The 15,353-nt window shown below is 42.4% G+C and overlaps 2 protein-coding genes across 5 annotated transcripts; both read right to left on the reverse strand.

Moving 5' to 3' along the window:
* Nucleotides 1-1,125: 1,125 nt before the first annotated feature.
* Nucleotides 1,126-7,433, reverse strand: fut9a (fucosyltransferase 9a). Its single transcript, XM_041953477.1, has 3 exons — nucleotides 7,307-7,433; nucleotides 5,171-5,411; nucleotides 1,126-4,917 (listed from the first exon to the last, which is right to left on the reverse strand). The coding sequence occupies exon 3, from the start codon at nucleotides 4,907-4,909 to the stop codon at nucleotides 3,827-3,829; it is 1,083 nt and encodes a 360-aa protein (XP_041809411.1). The 5' UTR covers nucleotides 4,910-4,917; nucleotides 5,171-5,411; nucleotides 7,307-7,433; the 3' UTR covers nucleotides 1,126-3,826.
* Nucleotides 7,434-9,524: 2,091 nt separating this feature from the next.
* Nucleotides 9,525-13,701, reverse strand: manea (mannosidase, endo-alpha). 4 transcript variants are annotated; one of them, XM_041953476.1, is made up of 6 exons: nucleotides 13,389-13,622; nucleotides 12,679-12,794; nucleotides 12,179-12,576; nucleotides 11,031-11,140; nucleotides 10,755-10,831; nucleotides 9,525-10,564 (listed from the first exon to the last, which is right to left on the reverse strand). In XM_041953476.1, the coding sequence occupies exons 2-6, from the start codon at nucleotides 12,684-12,686 to the stop codon at nucleotides 9,931-9,933; spliced, it is 1,227 nt and encodes a 408-aa protein (XP_041809410.1). In that variant the 5' UTR covers nucleotides 12,687-12,794; nucleotides 13,389-13,622; the 3' UTR covers nucleotides 9,525-9,930. The 4 variants fall into 4 exon arrangements, with proteins under 4 accessions (XP_041809410.1, XP_041809408.1, XP_041809407.1 ...); XM_041953474.1 differs by lacking the exon at nucleotides 13,389-13,622 and adding an exon at nucleotides 13,636-13,701 and having other exon boundaries at nucleotides 12,179-12,794; XM_041953473.1 differs by having other exon boundaries at nucleotides 12,179-12,794.
* Nucleotides 13,702-15,353: the final 1,652 nt, after the last annotated feature.

A 15,353-nucleotide genomic window follows, 5' to 3' on the forward strand; every position in this document is an offset into this window, starting at 1 on the left:
TTTAGCTCTTTTTTGGTCTCCACCTATTGAGCGAAGTATCTGGCTTTCTAGCTGCTAAATGTTCCACTTTGTTCACCACCTTGAAGCTAACTTCATATATCTGCTGTTTGGTGCTGAGCAAGTTTTTCATTGAAAATGGTGCTATTAGAGCAGTTAGCCTGAACCAAAACAGTAAAGTTGTGGGCTGAAAAACCAGAACAATGAGCTGAAAGAAGTTGTAAAGCTCTGTCGAGTCAGTAATCATTTTCTGTGGGTTTTTTCATGTTACACAAAGTCATTCAAGTGTAGAAACACTAGATGCAATCTACGTAGTAATGTCCTCTATTGTATTTGACCGGGCAAATGTGAGATTCACTGCTGAGGACAATGTCCTCCGCTGTAACACTGTCTTGAGTTCTAAAAACTGGAGGGACAGTCCCCTCACCACCACCTGAACTTTCACATTAATCCCCATATAACACTGATGGATTATTTGTGCCACTGATCCTGGTTACACACACATTTATCACACACTTTGACCTGCAGCATTGAGGAGAGGCAGTTGACAAAGATGTGTCATCCCTGTGTGGCGGAGGAGGCAAATACCAGAGTGCTAGCGAGGATATGGGGTAACTAACAACAGCCGGAGGCTCGGGGCGTAACCACCACAACACCCTCTCCTCGCTCTCATCAATCACTTATCAAGGCTTTTGGACAGCTATTTATACCTCCGCCTGCATTACATGGCACTGGAGAACGGTGTGGGCAACATTTGTGGAAATTATATTTGACATGGATGTGAGAACACTATGTTAGGTGGCATAACGTACCGTATGTACGTACTGCTTTTTGTACGGCTAAAATGAACATGATATAGGCCGGCTATATCCCTCTTCTCTCAGCTTTCTGCTAAGCTAAGTTAGCATCTAACTAGTTTCTGGTTCTTGCTACGTATCTACTGCACAGACGTGAGAGTGGTGTCAATCTCTCCATCTGACTCTTCGAAAGAAAGCAAATAAGTGTATTTCCCATAATGTCAAGCTATTCATTTAAGGGCAGCAGACAACAACTGAATGAAAAATTGTTTCAGCGTAACATGGTCAGCTGTATCAAAAAAAGGGCTGTCAGCTCCACTAGTGTTTGCTCATTTGTCCACATCTTTATTTTCTTTGACACTATCAGACATCTACAGTTAAAACACAACATTTGGCAAAATACAATGATTTGGCAAAAAACTTGTACTGATTGACTCACTGACTGTTTCAGTGAACTGGCAGAAAATGAGCATTTCTGGAGAAATCTTCACGTTCAACCACACACGAAGATTTCATCTCGCAGTGTTTTTAAGGACTCCAGCAGAATCAGTGCCAGGTCAGACTGCAACCGGAGACATCCTGATTCACTCTCTGGTGCTGTGACACACTCGCAGACTCAGACAGGGGACAGAGAAGCCACAGCTCCTCACGTTTGTTTTTGTGCAAAAAAAGAGAGAAAGGAAGAGAGGATGAAAGAGACAGACAACACACAAAAAAAAAATCAAAAATCTTTTGTTCCTTAAAGTCACCAACCACATTGGACAAGAAACCTTTGTTTTCATACATGAGATTGGACTGTACAATATGAGACCGTGAGCGGCAGCTTCACAGTTAATCTGCTGGACAGCCGAGGTCTTGGATGACAGTTTATGAACTCACAATAGCTCCAGCTAAGACAGGCACCAGCACAGTGAGTCACACAACTCTAAATGAATAAAAGTGCTATATCTCTGCTGCATTTTGGCACGACTTTCTCAATCAGGTCATGCCAACAAGATTACCGCCTAATCAAAAAAAACAAAACAAAAAAACAACAATAAAAAACATCAGTGTAAAATTGCCTCCCTTGATGAAAACGTCCATCTCACAACACTAAAACCATTATCTCTGACGTCATTCTTTTCAAGTGTCTCTCTCCTTTCGCCTTGATTCACAGCCTCTTGAAGCACCAGCATCATTTACGAAGGTGCAGCAAAATCATGTTCACTGCCTCACAATACTTCCATGTTATAAAGAGATTTGGAAAATATATACAACACATCACGTCTTTTCCCCATGAACTCAGACACCGTTGGAGCTCCCTCAGCATGGTGCACATACAGGAATGATCTGTGTTAGTGGGCTGGTTTGATCTAGATGATGATTCAGTTCACTACAGGGGTTATATACAGGTTTCACTATGGCATGTGGAACCATATTCCATAAGAAAAATAATTGAATTCATCCTAATTTACATCAATGGTCCCTTTGACAGTGGAGAAATATCAAAATGAAACCTGAACCTGAAACAAGTTTGTGTACTTTGACCAAGAAGACACCAGCTCATCTTGCATAAAGTGCTGACATGGTTTTCCACAGTACGTTCTGTAAAGACTTAACCGTCATGTCAGTAGCTGCTGAGTGCTGTTGAGATGCATTGTTCATGGATTAGCTGTTCTGACAACATTTAAAAGTGATGTAATATGTACAGATGCCGAGCTGTCTTTTTCGAGTGTGATCTTGAGCGGTGTAGGCTGGCTGGCAAGCCACACAACTGTAAACAGGAGTAAACAAATAATCCAGAAAAATATTTCTCACATGCAACCTCTAACTCCCCAAACGACACTGCGGTGTGATGATTCAAAGACAGAAATAATCGCGAGCATTTCACATCTTTCACATTGTTCTCGACAGGTCCCGAACACGTGGGCAGAGCTCACCCACCTCACCCATATGCTAACACCTGCTTGGAATAGTTGAAAATATCAGTGTAAATATTTCAGTGGGATGACAGTACAGTACACGCAGCAGAGGAGCTGCGCTGTTTCATTTTATGCTCTTTGTCGTCACCGTTTTCACTTAAAAGCTCAAATCAGAATGCAACATAATGAGGCGTCTGGGAGTTTCATGTTGCAGCGCACTAGCTCCGTACTGTACTATCATCATCCACATGGGATCCAACCGCACTGTGACACATCACACGTGACAATGAACAACTCACAACATGATTAAAATAGTAACCTCCCTCTCACGGAGCAGTCACATCTGCTGTCGGAGACTATCAGGGTAATGATCACCATATGTCATCTACAACCATATAATATGATAAGCGTCTGTCTTACTGTACATATATAAAGATAGGTTGGATTAGCAGTGCAAATGCAAATTTACAAAAATAAGAAAAAAAAAGACAGCTACATAATTCCAAAAATACACAAATATGTACATGACACAATTGAACTACTTTCACATTTGAGTTCAGTAAACACTGCATAGGTGACTGCATCACTAGCACAGATGAGATTGTTTTTTATCATATAATGCCTCACTTGAATAAATATTACATAAATATTTTCAGTTTTTGTGTGAGTCTGCAGCCAGCACTATTCTGATGTCCACTGTGTGCCACTTCATGAAAATGTGATATTTAAACGGCAACCTTGCATCATGAATGTTATCTGTTGCACAGGAACATCCATACAATCACACATTCACACTAATGACGGAACAAAAACAGAAAAAAATAGCAGCAAATGTGGGCATGTTACGCAAAACATGGGCTGAAATAATAAAAAAAATGTAGTGCATTTGTAATTCATAAAAATATAAATCATAAACGAGTAACTCAAAAGGCAAAGTAAGGCTTGTCAAATTTGGCTTGCAAATAATAAACAAAACAAGATGGATGTCTCGCTGTGCCACAGAACCGATAGAAAAACATCATTCGGGAGCTCGGGACAGAACAGTAATGAACCTTCATGTTAACCGAAGGACAAAAATCTTAAAGCACTGCCTTCAACAACAAAACAAGCGCTGCATAGCCCTTCAGAGCACTATCCACCCCAGTACCACTTGTCAAGGTTATTGAATGCCTTGTACTCCTTGTGCCTGCGCAGGTAATCACAAGCCAGGCATGTGTGCTCTGCCCAGAAATAGGCCTTCTTTACTTTAAAGTGCCGCCGCCACTCAAAGTACCTGAGGTACATTTCCTCGTTCTTGTCCAGGAGCAGCAGGTAATCAGCCAGCTCCTTGGGCGAGGTGAAGTCGTCCACGTGGATGAAGGCGTCTCCCTGGATAAAGTTCTCGTAGTTCTGCCTGGGTGGGCCGAGAACCACTGGCACCGTCCCCACAGAGAGCGGGTTGTACAGTTTTTCAGTAATGTAGTCCTTGTGGATGGAGTTCTCGAAAGCCAGGTAGAACTTACAGCTGGCGATGGTGGGGAAGTAGTCTTGGTCGGAGATGTACTCCCCGAAGGCTTGTCCATACGCATGAACCTCAATGTGTTTGTACAGCTCATTGTAGTATTTCACTCGCACGTGGTCCTGGTTCCAGTTGCTCACAATCCAGCAGATCAGCTTGTTTTTGCTGGGCGGGACAAAGTCTTCCTCTCCCTCCGCTGCTACGATGGACCCATAAGGCACTTCAATGTCAGCATCCTGACGGTAATTGAGAGTCAGGTTGAACAGGTTCTCGATCCCGGGCAGCTGGGAGGAGTGCGACGGCGACTCCAAGTTCATCCATATCCACTTCTGGAAGGACGGTCGCTGCAGCGGCGGCAGGTTGGAGAGGTCAGTGCAGATGTCTCGGTGATGGATGACGACCCCATCTGACTTGTTGTACAGGTTCCTGTCCGCAGTGATGAAGCAGCCCTCGATGTTGAAGAGAGAGCTGCACACGCTCAGGTCGTAGGTTTGTCCGAAGGGCCAGAGCCAGATCAGCACGGTGGTTACGTTTTTGTCGCTCTTGGTGGAGAAGAGGTTCTTGACCCGGTCTGTGGACGCCGTTGACTCTACAGGACCCGATAACCAGCTGGTGGATGGTTTAAAATACATCAAAAACAGGGTCACAAAGCATCCCAGTATGAATGTGCCGAGCAGGAGGGGTCGTAGGATTCTGTGAAAAGGTGCAGATGGCATACTCCGTCCTGAAAAGTGCACAGCAAAGGAAAAAAAAAGGTAGAAAAAAGTCACGGTCAACAGGATACCACAACATTCAGACTGATCATCTAATTGTGTGAAAGTTTTACACATTAGGACCATGAGTTTATAATGTCTATTACAGTGGATCATTGACTCTGAACACCATTTGCCCCTCAATTAAATTCAGTTGGCTTGTGAGCATCTGCATGTGAACACAGTCTTACTATAATGCCTCCCCATGAACATTACAATACAAACCTGGTGGATTTGACTGAATGCTGAAATCCAAGCAAGACTCGAGGCTGTGGGAACCGGAGGGAGGAGTTCCTACATTGGGTCGACGGTGGGAGCAGTCTTCTCTGTGATTCAGTGCTCATAGACAAAAAAAAAATTGCAGGTCACAGCTTAGAGATGCCTCTTACGCTGAGTAACAATGATCCGCAATGACCTAATGAGGTGTGTTTGATCTTGAAAGTACAGGTCTTCTTAATGATGCCTCCTTTATGTGAGCAGAGAGAGAGAGAAGCAGTCAGGGCTGGAGAGGGGGAAAGAAACCAAGCATCAACACAGAAACAGCATGCAGCAACATGTCTGGAGGATGTACGCAATCAACATGCAGAGACAGGCTTCACCTCCGCAAACCAATCTTCTCAATTCGCTGGAAAATCAAATGAAAACACTGAGGTTACTGCAAAATTGCCAGTTAATCGTGGATGTTATTTCAAATTTGTTAGTTAAGCACGATTGTAAGCTACCAGCTGTTATTGGATTTTTGGCAGGTACTACGTATTGTAAGAGAATGCTGCCATCTTAAGGCTGAAGAGAGCAGAGAGGCCCCCCGACGCTCCGGCTCTCTGGGGCTCAACACACCTGCATGTTGCATAAAGAGGCCATGCAAGCAGATTGAGACTCCAAGTGCAGAAGCAGACCTTGAGAGGTGACTTTTTATTTCACACATCACTGGAGCAGATTGAAATCAGCAAGACCAGCTCCAACACTGGTCTTCCTCACATCGTCTGTCCTATAAGACATATGGGGAATAATACCGGCCTTATGCATGACAGCGCCCCTTCATCGCTCCCATCTGTGTGACTTAGGTAACACAGATCTGTGCACAAAGACCACATGAACCAGGGCCAGATGAGTGCGACTCCTTTTAAAGGCTTACTGTATCAATACATTTTCATGTAGGCAAATCCTCTTACACCGCTGAAACATGTTTTCTGTCAGCAGCAGCGATAAGCCCCCTGCTATTCAAGAGGATGCAGCCCATGCATACCTTCATATGTTATTGTCAAATATACAAAACACTGTATAGATGCAGAAAGGCTCGAGGGTACAGCAGCGCGGAGATCAAAATCACACCCATTAAATATGCAGTGTGTGGTAAAGTTATAGTGTCTCCATGGTGATGGCGCTGAGGTCAGAGTGTTTAACATGAGAGGGGAATACTGCATGGCCCACACAGCTGATACAGCCCTCTCTTCTCTCCATCTCTGCGCCCAGAAATGGGAGCTGAGCGAGACATGTGCAGCTCAAACACTCATTCACATTTTGAAGAACACAACTGGGGTTTTGTCAAATGCGTTGTGATGTATTTGGGACAGGGAGAGAGCACCGCATGGGTGAGTAGTCTGCAGCGGGGCTACGTTTGAGATGACTGGAGAGGAAAAAGCGAGAGAGAGGAAAAAAAAAACGCAAGGCAGATTTTGGTAGCATCAAGCACAGAGATGCACCCAATCCCTGATGTGGTTTTAGTGCCAGATAAAGGGCACAATAACGTGTTCTTTCTTCTTATTTCCGTGTCGATGTATGCGTATTGTGTCAGGAAGGCAGCGGCACTGGTTGTAAAAGGACACTCCATCCCAGGTGAGAATCAATTTCCAGCCAGCGAGCACTGAAGGTCATTTTAAAACGTGATGCTCCAGTCGAGCCGCCGCTTTAAAATGGTTGTCCGCTGGCGTGACACCGCATCGAAGTTGATGAGAATATTGGAGACACACTGGAATATTTCATGTGTTGCCACAGCACCCCTTTTGCGCACCAAAAACGCGCAGAATACGAGTAAAAGCGTGCAGGACGGTGGCTGTGAAATGTGCAGTATGTGCAACGCAAACGCGGGTAATAGTGCGATGGAAGATTTGAAATACAAGTCGCATTCACTGGAGAAAAAATCCATTACATTTGGTTTAAGTGTAGCCTAAACATAAAAACGAGATGTTATGTAAAAAGAAACAGCAAAGGAAAACGGGAAAGCGCCACACGGTGAATTTATTGTGACATTTTTTTTTTTCTGTGGGGATCATTTCTAATTAGCTGGCGAGGATTTGCCGTCAAAGGCAGGTACTCAGCCATGGGGTGCAGTGGGAATAGAAAGCCATGCATTTCACTCACCATCTCGACAGGCGTGAGTCAAAACAGACCCTTCTTCTCATTTCCTCCAGAGGTCCGTACCCTTTTCAAAGACACCTTGCGACATTGGGAAGATGTGGATGGGTTTGGGATAATAAAAAAAATCGCGCCCGTCCGCCGTATTTGCAGGGATAGATCCGGATGAGCCCACATCCCATCGTCTTGATCCAGGAAATGATGGTACCTTACTGTAGCAATGTGCGCTGAATCTTCCCCGCTGCTGCACACCGACGCAATGGATGATGGCTGCAAAAAAAAAAAAATGTAAGAAAGAAAGAAAAAAAACGAAAGGAAGAAATTGGCGGCTACCCCGTGAGCCTGCACACTAAATTCATGGCTCGGTGTGTGCGGACGCCATGTATGCTCAGGGATGTGATGCGATGTGGAATAATTCCCTGCTGGCTGCCCATGCGCTACCTTGCTCTGTTTACCGTCAATGCAGCTGCAGGCTGTGGCGGAGCTCCAGTGTGTGTGTGTGTGTGTGTGTGTGTGTGTGGGATGCTGAGATTCAGCGTTAGTGCATATTACACTTCAATCATCTGCTTAAGCTTCTCATTTGAATAAACAGGTGAATCATTTCTGCTGCGAGGAAGCGCGGATCAGAAGCATCGCCTGCCCCCACGCTGCTCCACCTTGGCCCGCATCGACTGTTTATCCAAATAACAGAATAATGGGAGGTTTATGTGGCACATGGCTGCCTTTCGGTGATGTAGGCCAAACTCTGAACTATGACCGCCGGTCAGAGATGATGCACTACAACCCCTAACTCCACCCAACATCAGTAAAGTAAGTCGTTAGCGCTAATCTCCACAAATTACAGCACTTGCTATGAACAACAGATTGATGCCTGCAAAAGGTGGGTTAATTATTCTGCAAATAACAAGGAAGCACTTCAGCTTAGAAATGTGGCAATTAGCATCATTAAACCTCTAACATCACCAGTAATGCCTATGAGCTCAATCGTCATTAATTATTTAAAGGGGCACTCTATTGATTTATTGTTGCACTTCCATGAAGTTGAGGCAGAGAGGGGTCAAAACTGAAAGAGCACAGGCTGAGATATCACAACTTTTACTCCCTGGTGTAGTTTTCATCCGCAGGATGCAGCAGTTTTCAGCGAAACAGCTCTAAAAACCCACTGCACACCACCAGTTCTAGACTAGCCGTGACCGCTGGGAGCATTTGGTAGCTTAAGAGCCAGATATCTCCATCGGGAGTGGGTAGGGACCAAAAACAGAGCTAAAAGGTGGTGAATATTTGGCTTACATTCGCCAGGTGACTCAGAATTCATGACATTTCTTTCTAACTGTTGGATGTCAGCTGTCATGCTCACATCTTGCGTCTGCCGCTTTCATGTCACATGAATTAGCTACAGCAGGTTTAAGGTTACATGTCTGTCATGTGAATATTTAAGTGTCTTTAAAGCTTGCTTTTCCTGTTTTCGATGTGATCTCTAGCCGGAATTCCAGGTCAGAGTTCACCTTTGTTCAACTGAGCCGATGTGTTCGGTCAGCTAACAGAAACACTGACGCGCTGTGTCTGGAAAACGAGAAGTTATTATTCTGGCGTGTTCTGATGCCATGTTTGGTGTATTATCACATGACCAGTCTGCAAACTGTAGCGGCGCTCTCGTTCACGGTATGCCGTTTGCAGTTGTTCCAATCATTACTTATCACCCGCATCAGAACTATGACATCACGTCCGTTTGAAGGGCCAACCCCGATGACATCATCAGGGTCATTTTCTCAGACTTTAGACCTCTCCCTGCAGAACCACAGAGGACATTATACAATTTTAAGAGTGTTATGCCTCATGACAAGTGCAAAACTGCTGTCAATCAAATTGATACTGATACAAACTCTGCCTTTTCATCTCATAATAGTTACTTTAAATTAAACTTTTCCTCCAGATATGCAAATTTTTGCAGCATGTTCAATGGAGTCAGACCATTAATAACAGGGCCATCTATCCCACAGATAAAAATAATCTTGCTTTTGCCCTCCACTCTGTGCTCTTCGCCTGTTTCAGTAACTGAAGTGCTGTCCCATCATCCCTCCAGTGTTGTCATCACGATGATTCATCTCAGATTTTCGGCTGACATGTCTTTCAAATATCAAAATCTATGTCGTGCTTCTTGTTGTACTGTTTTTGGACTGAGGCAGAGTTGGAAGCAGAGTGAGGCGACAGCTTTACACCGACAGACTGCTTTGTTTATTGGTGTCTTTCCTTCCTTTCCAGGGTGCACTTTATTAATTTTCTATTGAGGTTTAATATAGTCGCAGATTACAGGACGGCAAATCATGCCAATGCACAGTTTCAGCTGGAGACGGTGATAAAAACATGCTGATTACGTTATGATTCTGAAAACTTACAAGGGTGTGTAAACAAGTAATAAGACATCAGTTAAATTAACAATAATTCACTAAAGCGTAAAAAGACCACATACATCACTGCAGCCTAAATTAAGATAATTTAGCCTGTGGCTTTGCAAATCATGTAGCTGCTTTCATACAATTATTCATCATGTGCATTTTGTATAATCATGTTCTTTTCATGTAATTATTTATACAACCACAAATAAACACCCACAATGGCTCTTAGTCACATCATTCCTGCCATTTCCGTCGCTCACCACCAAATATTGCAGCCCATTTTCGAGTTATCTCCAGGTAGATTGAGGGTTTATTGGGCAGGTAGTCCAGATACACAGTCTGGCTTGTTTTGGGAATTGCCGTTTCGATCTGGGTCCCCTCGTGCCATTCATTAAAAGATGTTATAGAGATAAAATCAGGCCTTGCCTGTAAAGCAGCACTCAGCGAGGTCTCATAGTATTTGCCGTTGATGCGGTTTCGAGTGTTTTGGAAGTTCCAGGGTCGAATGCTTGTGTCAATATACCCAGGGCCCACACTTGGGATGAATATCAGGTTGTTGTCTTCACAAAAAGCTTTTATAGAGTCCCAGTTCCGCTGAGTGGAGCCATAGGAAAATCCATTAGTAGCAAAGTAAGTGTAGACACCATCAAAACCGGCAGTAAGGATATCCCTCTTGTGTCTCTCCTCAACCAGCAAAGCGATGAAGATGGCATCATATGGGGTGTCCCTGATGCTGTTACTCTCTGTGTGTTTTAGCAGTTTGGCCCACTGTTGCGAGTTCATCAGATATGAGTCATACACATAGAAGAGTGGAAGAAGCTTGCCAGTGTTTGTCCGGTACTTGAAGAAAGCAGGGTGCTCTCCGTATCTGTGAAGAGGAGGTAAAAGACAGGGGATAAACAACTGAAGAAAGGAAAATGTCACTGGAATAGAAAGGCTGATGCAAACATGGTAATTATTGGTTGATGCCATGAATGACGACATGATTTCCAAAGGGAGTGTGAAATCATGGTGCTGACATTTGACTGACAGCTCTGAGGAAACAGTGCACTACTCACTTCTCAATAATGTATTTGACATTAGTGAACATGGTGACTTCATCTCTTCCTTTGTATGGTTCAATGTGAAACGCTACCTGTAAACATATGAATGCAAATGCAAAAGCAACATAAAAAAAGGTAACACTCTAAATGGCAATGACACAAAACATTCTCATAAATAGACATTTTTCAAGAATATTAGCAGTTTTTAAGCAACTCTCTACACCAAACATTTAGCCCGCTGCTAAATATAAAACAAAAGGCCACTAAAGTGACTCATATCCTTATACAGACCTTAATATGGTACTTATTGGCCACTTCCAGCAACAAAGGCACAATGCCATCCAATGGCTCACCATTATCATCCTTCAAATCAGGAGGATACCAGGAAACCGCCATGACTCCTGAGAATAAACACAGTTACAGACACAAACCATGAACCTGAATGAAAGAAAACACTCATAATTGTTCACAAACAGAATTATTCACACAGTGTACATGTACTGAAGTGATGTTAGATGTGATGCAGGAATAATACAGTAGGGGCAGAAGTTAACATGGCAACAATCATTTTCCATCAGTCAAAATATGGATTACGCGTGTTTTATCACATCTTAAATCTTCCATTTTGTTAACAAAATTAGTTAGAGATAAAAGGCCATTCATTTCATTTTAAAATGTGATGTTCAAAAATGACACCATAAATAACAAAAACTTAACAGCTGTACAACTAGTTTGCTGATAATCATCACTGCACTGTGTATCATAACATATGGTAGGGCAATAACTCAATGCTGTTGTTTATTGATACATACGGCATAACCATAGGTGATCATAATAATGAAAGTCAACACAATTAGCTAATTTAGTTTTTGTTTTGCTTCATGGTGTAGGCAGAGTTTTGTCAGACTCAGTGTAGAGCCGTGCAACACATTTAACTGCACTGAAGATCAGTTTGATCATTTTACATGTGATTTTGCAAACATCCGTCATCAAAACATTTTGTAATACTGGAGAAATGTCTTTATCAATATTGTGAGAGTGATTTTTTGGGGGGATTTTCCTGATATATATTCTGATACCTCAACTCAGGGTTTCTGCCAAAACTGATCCTACACCACTGCTGTTTTCCCCCATTTCATTTCTATGTAAGGTAACATAAGGCCAGTGAGTCAGCAGCAGTCAGCAACCCAACATAACTGAATCAATGTACCTCAGACAGAAATACTGAATTTTATAATGACATTGACAAAGAAACTGTATTAATGTGAATTAACCAGATCAGTATGCCCTTGACATCCTTAGATTTCAACCATATGGCCCAGGATTGATCACAATATCACAGTATCATGACATCATCAGGAAAAGGTTTCAGCGGACAAAGAAAGCGACAACACTGAATTATTGCCCTTGACTTAAATTTAGGTTCACCTCTGTCTTACCAATGGCTGCTGTGCGCAGCTGCTGCATATGAGCCTCTATAACAGAGGGATCCCTGGAACTGTAAGCCCCCAGAGAGGGGTAGAAGTTGGACCCGATGTCATCAGGTGGGATGTGTCTCCCTTGCGGATACCCCTGTGCCACCTTAAAGTCCCAGTGTGGCAGCTGCACGTGGTCCCAGTGGATATACTTGCCGTCAAACTCGGGGTTCCCAAACCATATGTAGTAGAAGGCGTGGAGGTAGTAGTTTGGGGGAGGAAACTTCCTCAGAGTAGCTTCCAGTTCTGCATCTTTGTCCGACTGAGCAGAGTCATTCATTTTGATCTGGTCAGGCTTTTTGTTGTTTTCCCTCTGGATCTCAGTCTTTGTGCGCGGGACCACCTCCATACCAAACTGGCCGCTGAAAGGAGAGTCCTCTGGCGTGAGCGCCTTCAAGATCACTGTTATTATGAGCACAAGCAACACCAAAGCAATTAATGTGATGCAAAATTTGCGCCTAAACCTTGCCATTCTTCATTTAGTGCTTGAGGCTATCCACAGTTCCCTGTTGAGACAGCAGTGAGGGGTTGTTGTGGGACAGGATGCCATTGAAGCTCAGTCAGTCAGTTTGTGTTCAGCCTGGAGGTTGGAGGAAAACAAAGGTGGAGTGTTACAAAAGGACATTGGGGCTGAAACTCATTATTTTCTTGATTAATGTTAAATCAACAAGACAGTGAAAAATATCCATTACAAGTTCTTAGAGGCAAAGTAAATACTGACATTTGACAAGCAAATGTTTGCCATTTTTCCTTGAAAAATTACTCAAACGAATAATAATAATTTATCAAGAAAGTTTCTAATTTTCTGTTGAGCGACTGAGTGATGAATTGACTGATTAGTGCAGCTCTAGCTCAGTTTGCTCCAGTGTTGGGCAAAGAACTCTCTCACAATTAAGAGGTTTCAATCAGCAAATGTTTGGCAGCTTTGTTTGAAAAATGCCTGAAACAATAAACCAATTATCGATTATCGTTTCGGCTCTAAAAACAGAGGGAAAAAACGTGCAAAAAGACAGAGCTAACTTAATTCATGTGAAAGAATACTATGCGGAAGTCCTGTCATATATAGCTAGTTACATCCAATGACAGTACCACATATAGCTAAGCTAGCTACTGCGGTTTATCCGTGATTAAAGACACAACTACAAGCTAACAGCGTTAGCTACCTCAACTCTACCTGCATTGATGAACTTTGGATTTGTTATCAGATGTCGAGAATAACAGGGGTTACATAATATTAGTTTTACCCTCCGACAGTCAAACACGTCACATGTTTCCGTGTTAAAACTGGGTATTTTGAAATATAACGTCTAGTGTTATCTATATTATTACGCTAGTATTATATAGTCACAACTAATATAACGGCTCGTGCGCGTCCTCATATATTATTTTCGTTGCACTAGATGCAAAAGACGAGATACAACCTGCACTTCTGGTTCAGCAGTTTGTCCTGGAAAACATCACAGATCTGACAACCATCTGCAGCTGCCATTACGAACTGACTGTGACCCATCCATGCTATACATGAAGCTGATGTTAGGCGTTCCGTCCTGTCCGGTCAACAAGAGTCAAAGAGCATCTTAACTGAATCGAAGTGATAGATGTCGCCCCCATTCGTTTGGGAAGGTGTATTACACAAACAATCCTCGCTAAGAGGACCAAGAAAGAAAGAAATCAAATTTAAAAGTATTTCGTATACACGCAGTGGTGGAAGAAGTACTCAGATCTGCTGCTTAAGTAAAAAAAGGCATACCACAGTGGAGAGATACTCTGTTACAAGTAAAAGTCTTTCAGTCCTTCAAAATCTTACTTCAGTAAAAGTACAACAATATTACTGTACCGTCAAAATATACTTCAAGTGCCAAAAGTAAACGCATTCATGACGTTGAATAATGTATATTATATTACTGGAATAGAATTATTTATTAACTAATATGTACATTGTTTTAATATTGTAGCTGGTAAAGGTAGAGGTTGTTTTAATGACTTTATATACTGCTGGGTATTTTAATATATAATAATACATCAAAGTTTCTTAGTTTTTTTTATAGTATGTATTAATAACCAGAACCTGCAAAGTAACTAGTAGCTAATGTTGCAACAGAAATGTAGGGGGGTAGAAAGTGCAATATTGGCTTCCAGAACGTAGTGGAGTAGAAATATAAAGTTGCATAAAATGGAAATACTCAAGCATAAAGTACAGCACTTGAGTAAATGTGCTTTGTTACTTTTCTATATGTTTCTATAACAATTATTAAATAACATTCCTCTTTCAAGAGAAAACATTCAAAGTGGTTCCAAGTTTATTATGCAGTTGTTGCCAACATCAGAAACTAATTTAAAAAAAAACAAACAAACACGCTCATCTCCACTATCAGGCAGCAATCTTTGTACCTGGTAAGTTGCAGACATTATTATAATACACATAGATTTTCAGCAGCTAAATGGCTCTGTTAGCTACAAAATATCTAAGCTTACTGTGTTTGATTTGATAGATCAGATTTTCACATTTGTTTATAATATCCCATGTTGTTGTTGTTGTCCACATTACTGAGACAGATCGACATTGACAATGGAAGAATCACAGCCTCGAAGGTCTAGGCACAGAAAGAGAAAGAGGACTGCCTCCTCTCAGACTCTGAACTCCCTGTGCTCTGATAACCGCAGTAATATGATGATGGCTGATGCAGTGGATGTTCAGGTTCGACAAGGCTACTGGTTCTCATGTGCATGTATCAAAACATGTTTTTTTGCTGTAGTCATGAATACATGTGAAAATGTATTACTTCATATCTTTCCTCAGGCCAACTCCACAGTCAGCATACAGAGCCTCATCGCCTACTACGCTCTCCTCTTTCTTAAAGTGGGGATGTGGATCGTCTTTGCTTGGATCTTGTCCCACCTCCACCTTGCAGCTCCATGTTTGCTCCTGCCTCTGATCTTCTGGAGAAAGAGTTTAAGAGTTCCTGCGCTTTTCAATAATTTCCACCAGTAAGACACCCCCTGTTTTCTGAGGATTTTTTGACTGTGTATAACTTTTTAATATCACTTTACCTGATCTTGCCTGCGTGTGTGTGTGTGTGTGTGTGCCTTGTCTTCTTCAGGTCTTTAAAAGAGTGTGAAGTTTCAGTTGTTTGTTGAG

Source organism: Chelmon rostratus, chromosome 15, assembly GCF_017976325.1.
Source record: "Chelmon rostratus isolate fCheRos1 chromosome 15, fCheRos1.pri, whole genome shotgun sequence".
Lineage (NCBI taxonomy): Eukaryota > Metazoa > Chordata > Actinopteri > Chaetodontiformes > Chaetodontidae > Chelmon > Chelmon rostratus.

Bases quoted from the DNA above. Each gene is read 5' to 3' on its own strand.
- fut9a (XM_041953477.1), bottom strand. From the start codon at position 4,909: ATGCCATCTGCACCTTTTCACAGAATCCTACGACCCCTCCTGCTCGGC.
- manea (XM_041953474.1), bottom strand. From the start codon at position 12,686: ATGGCAAGGTTTAGGCGCAAATTTTGCATCACATTAATTGCTTTGGTG. The intron at 10,832-11,030 runs GTCTGTATAAGG...ATATGTTTACAG, and splicing joins CCAATAAGTACCATATTAAG to GTAGCGTTTCACATTGAACC. The intron at 10,565-10,754 runs GTGAGTAGTGCA...TCCTCTTCACAG, and splicing joins GTCAAATACATTATTGAGAA to ATACGGAGAGCACCCTGCTT.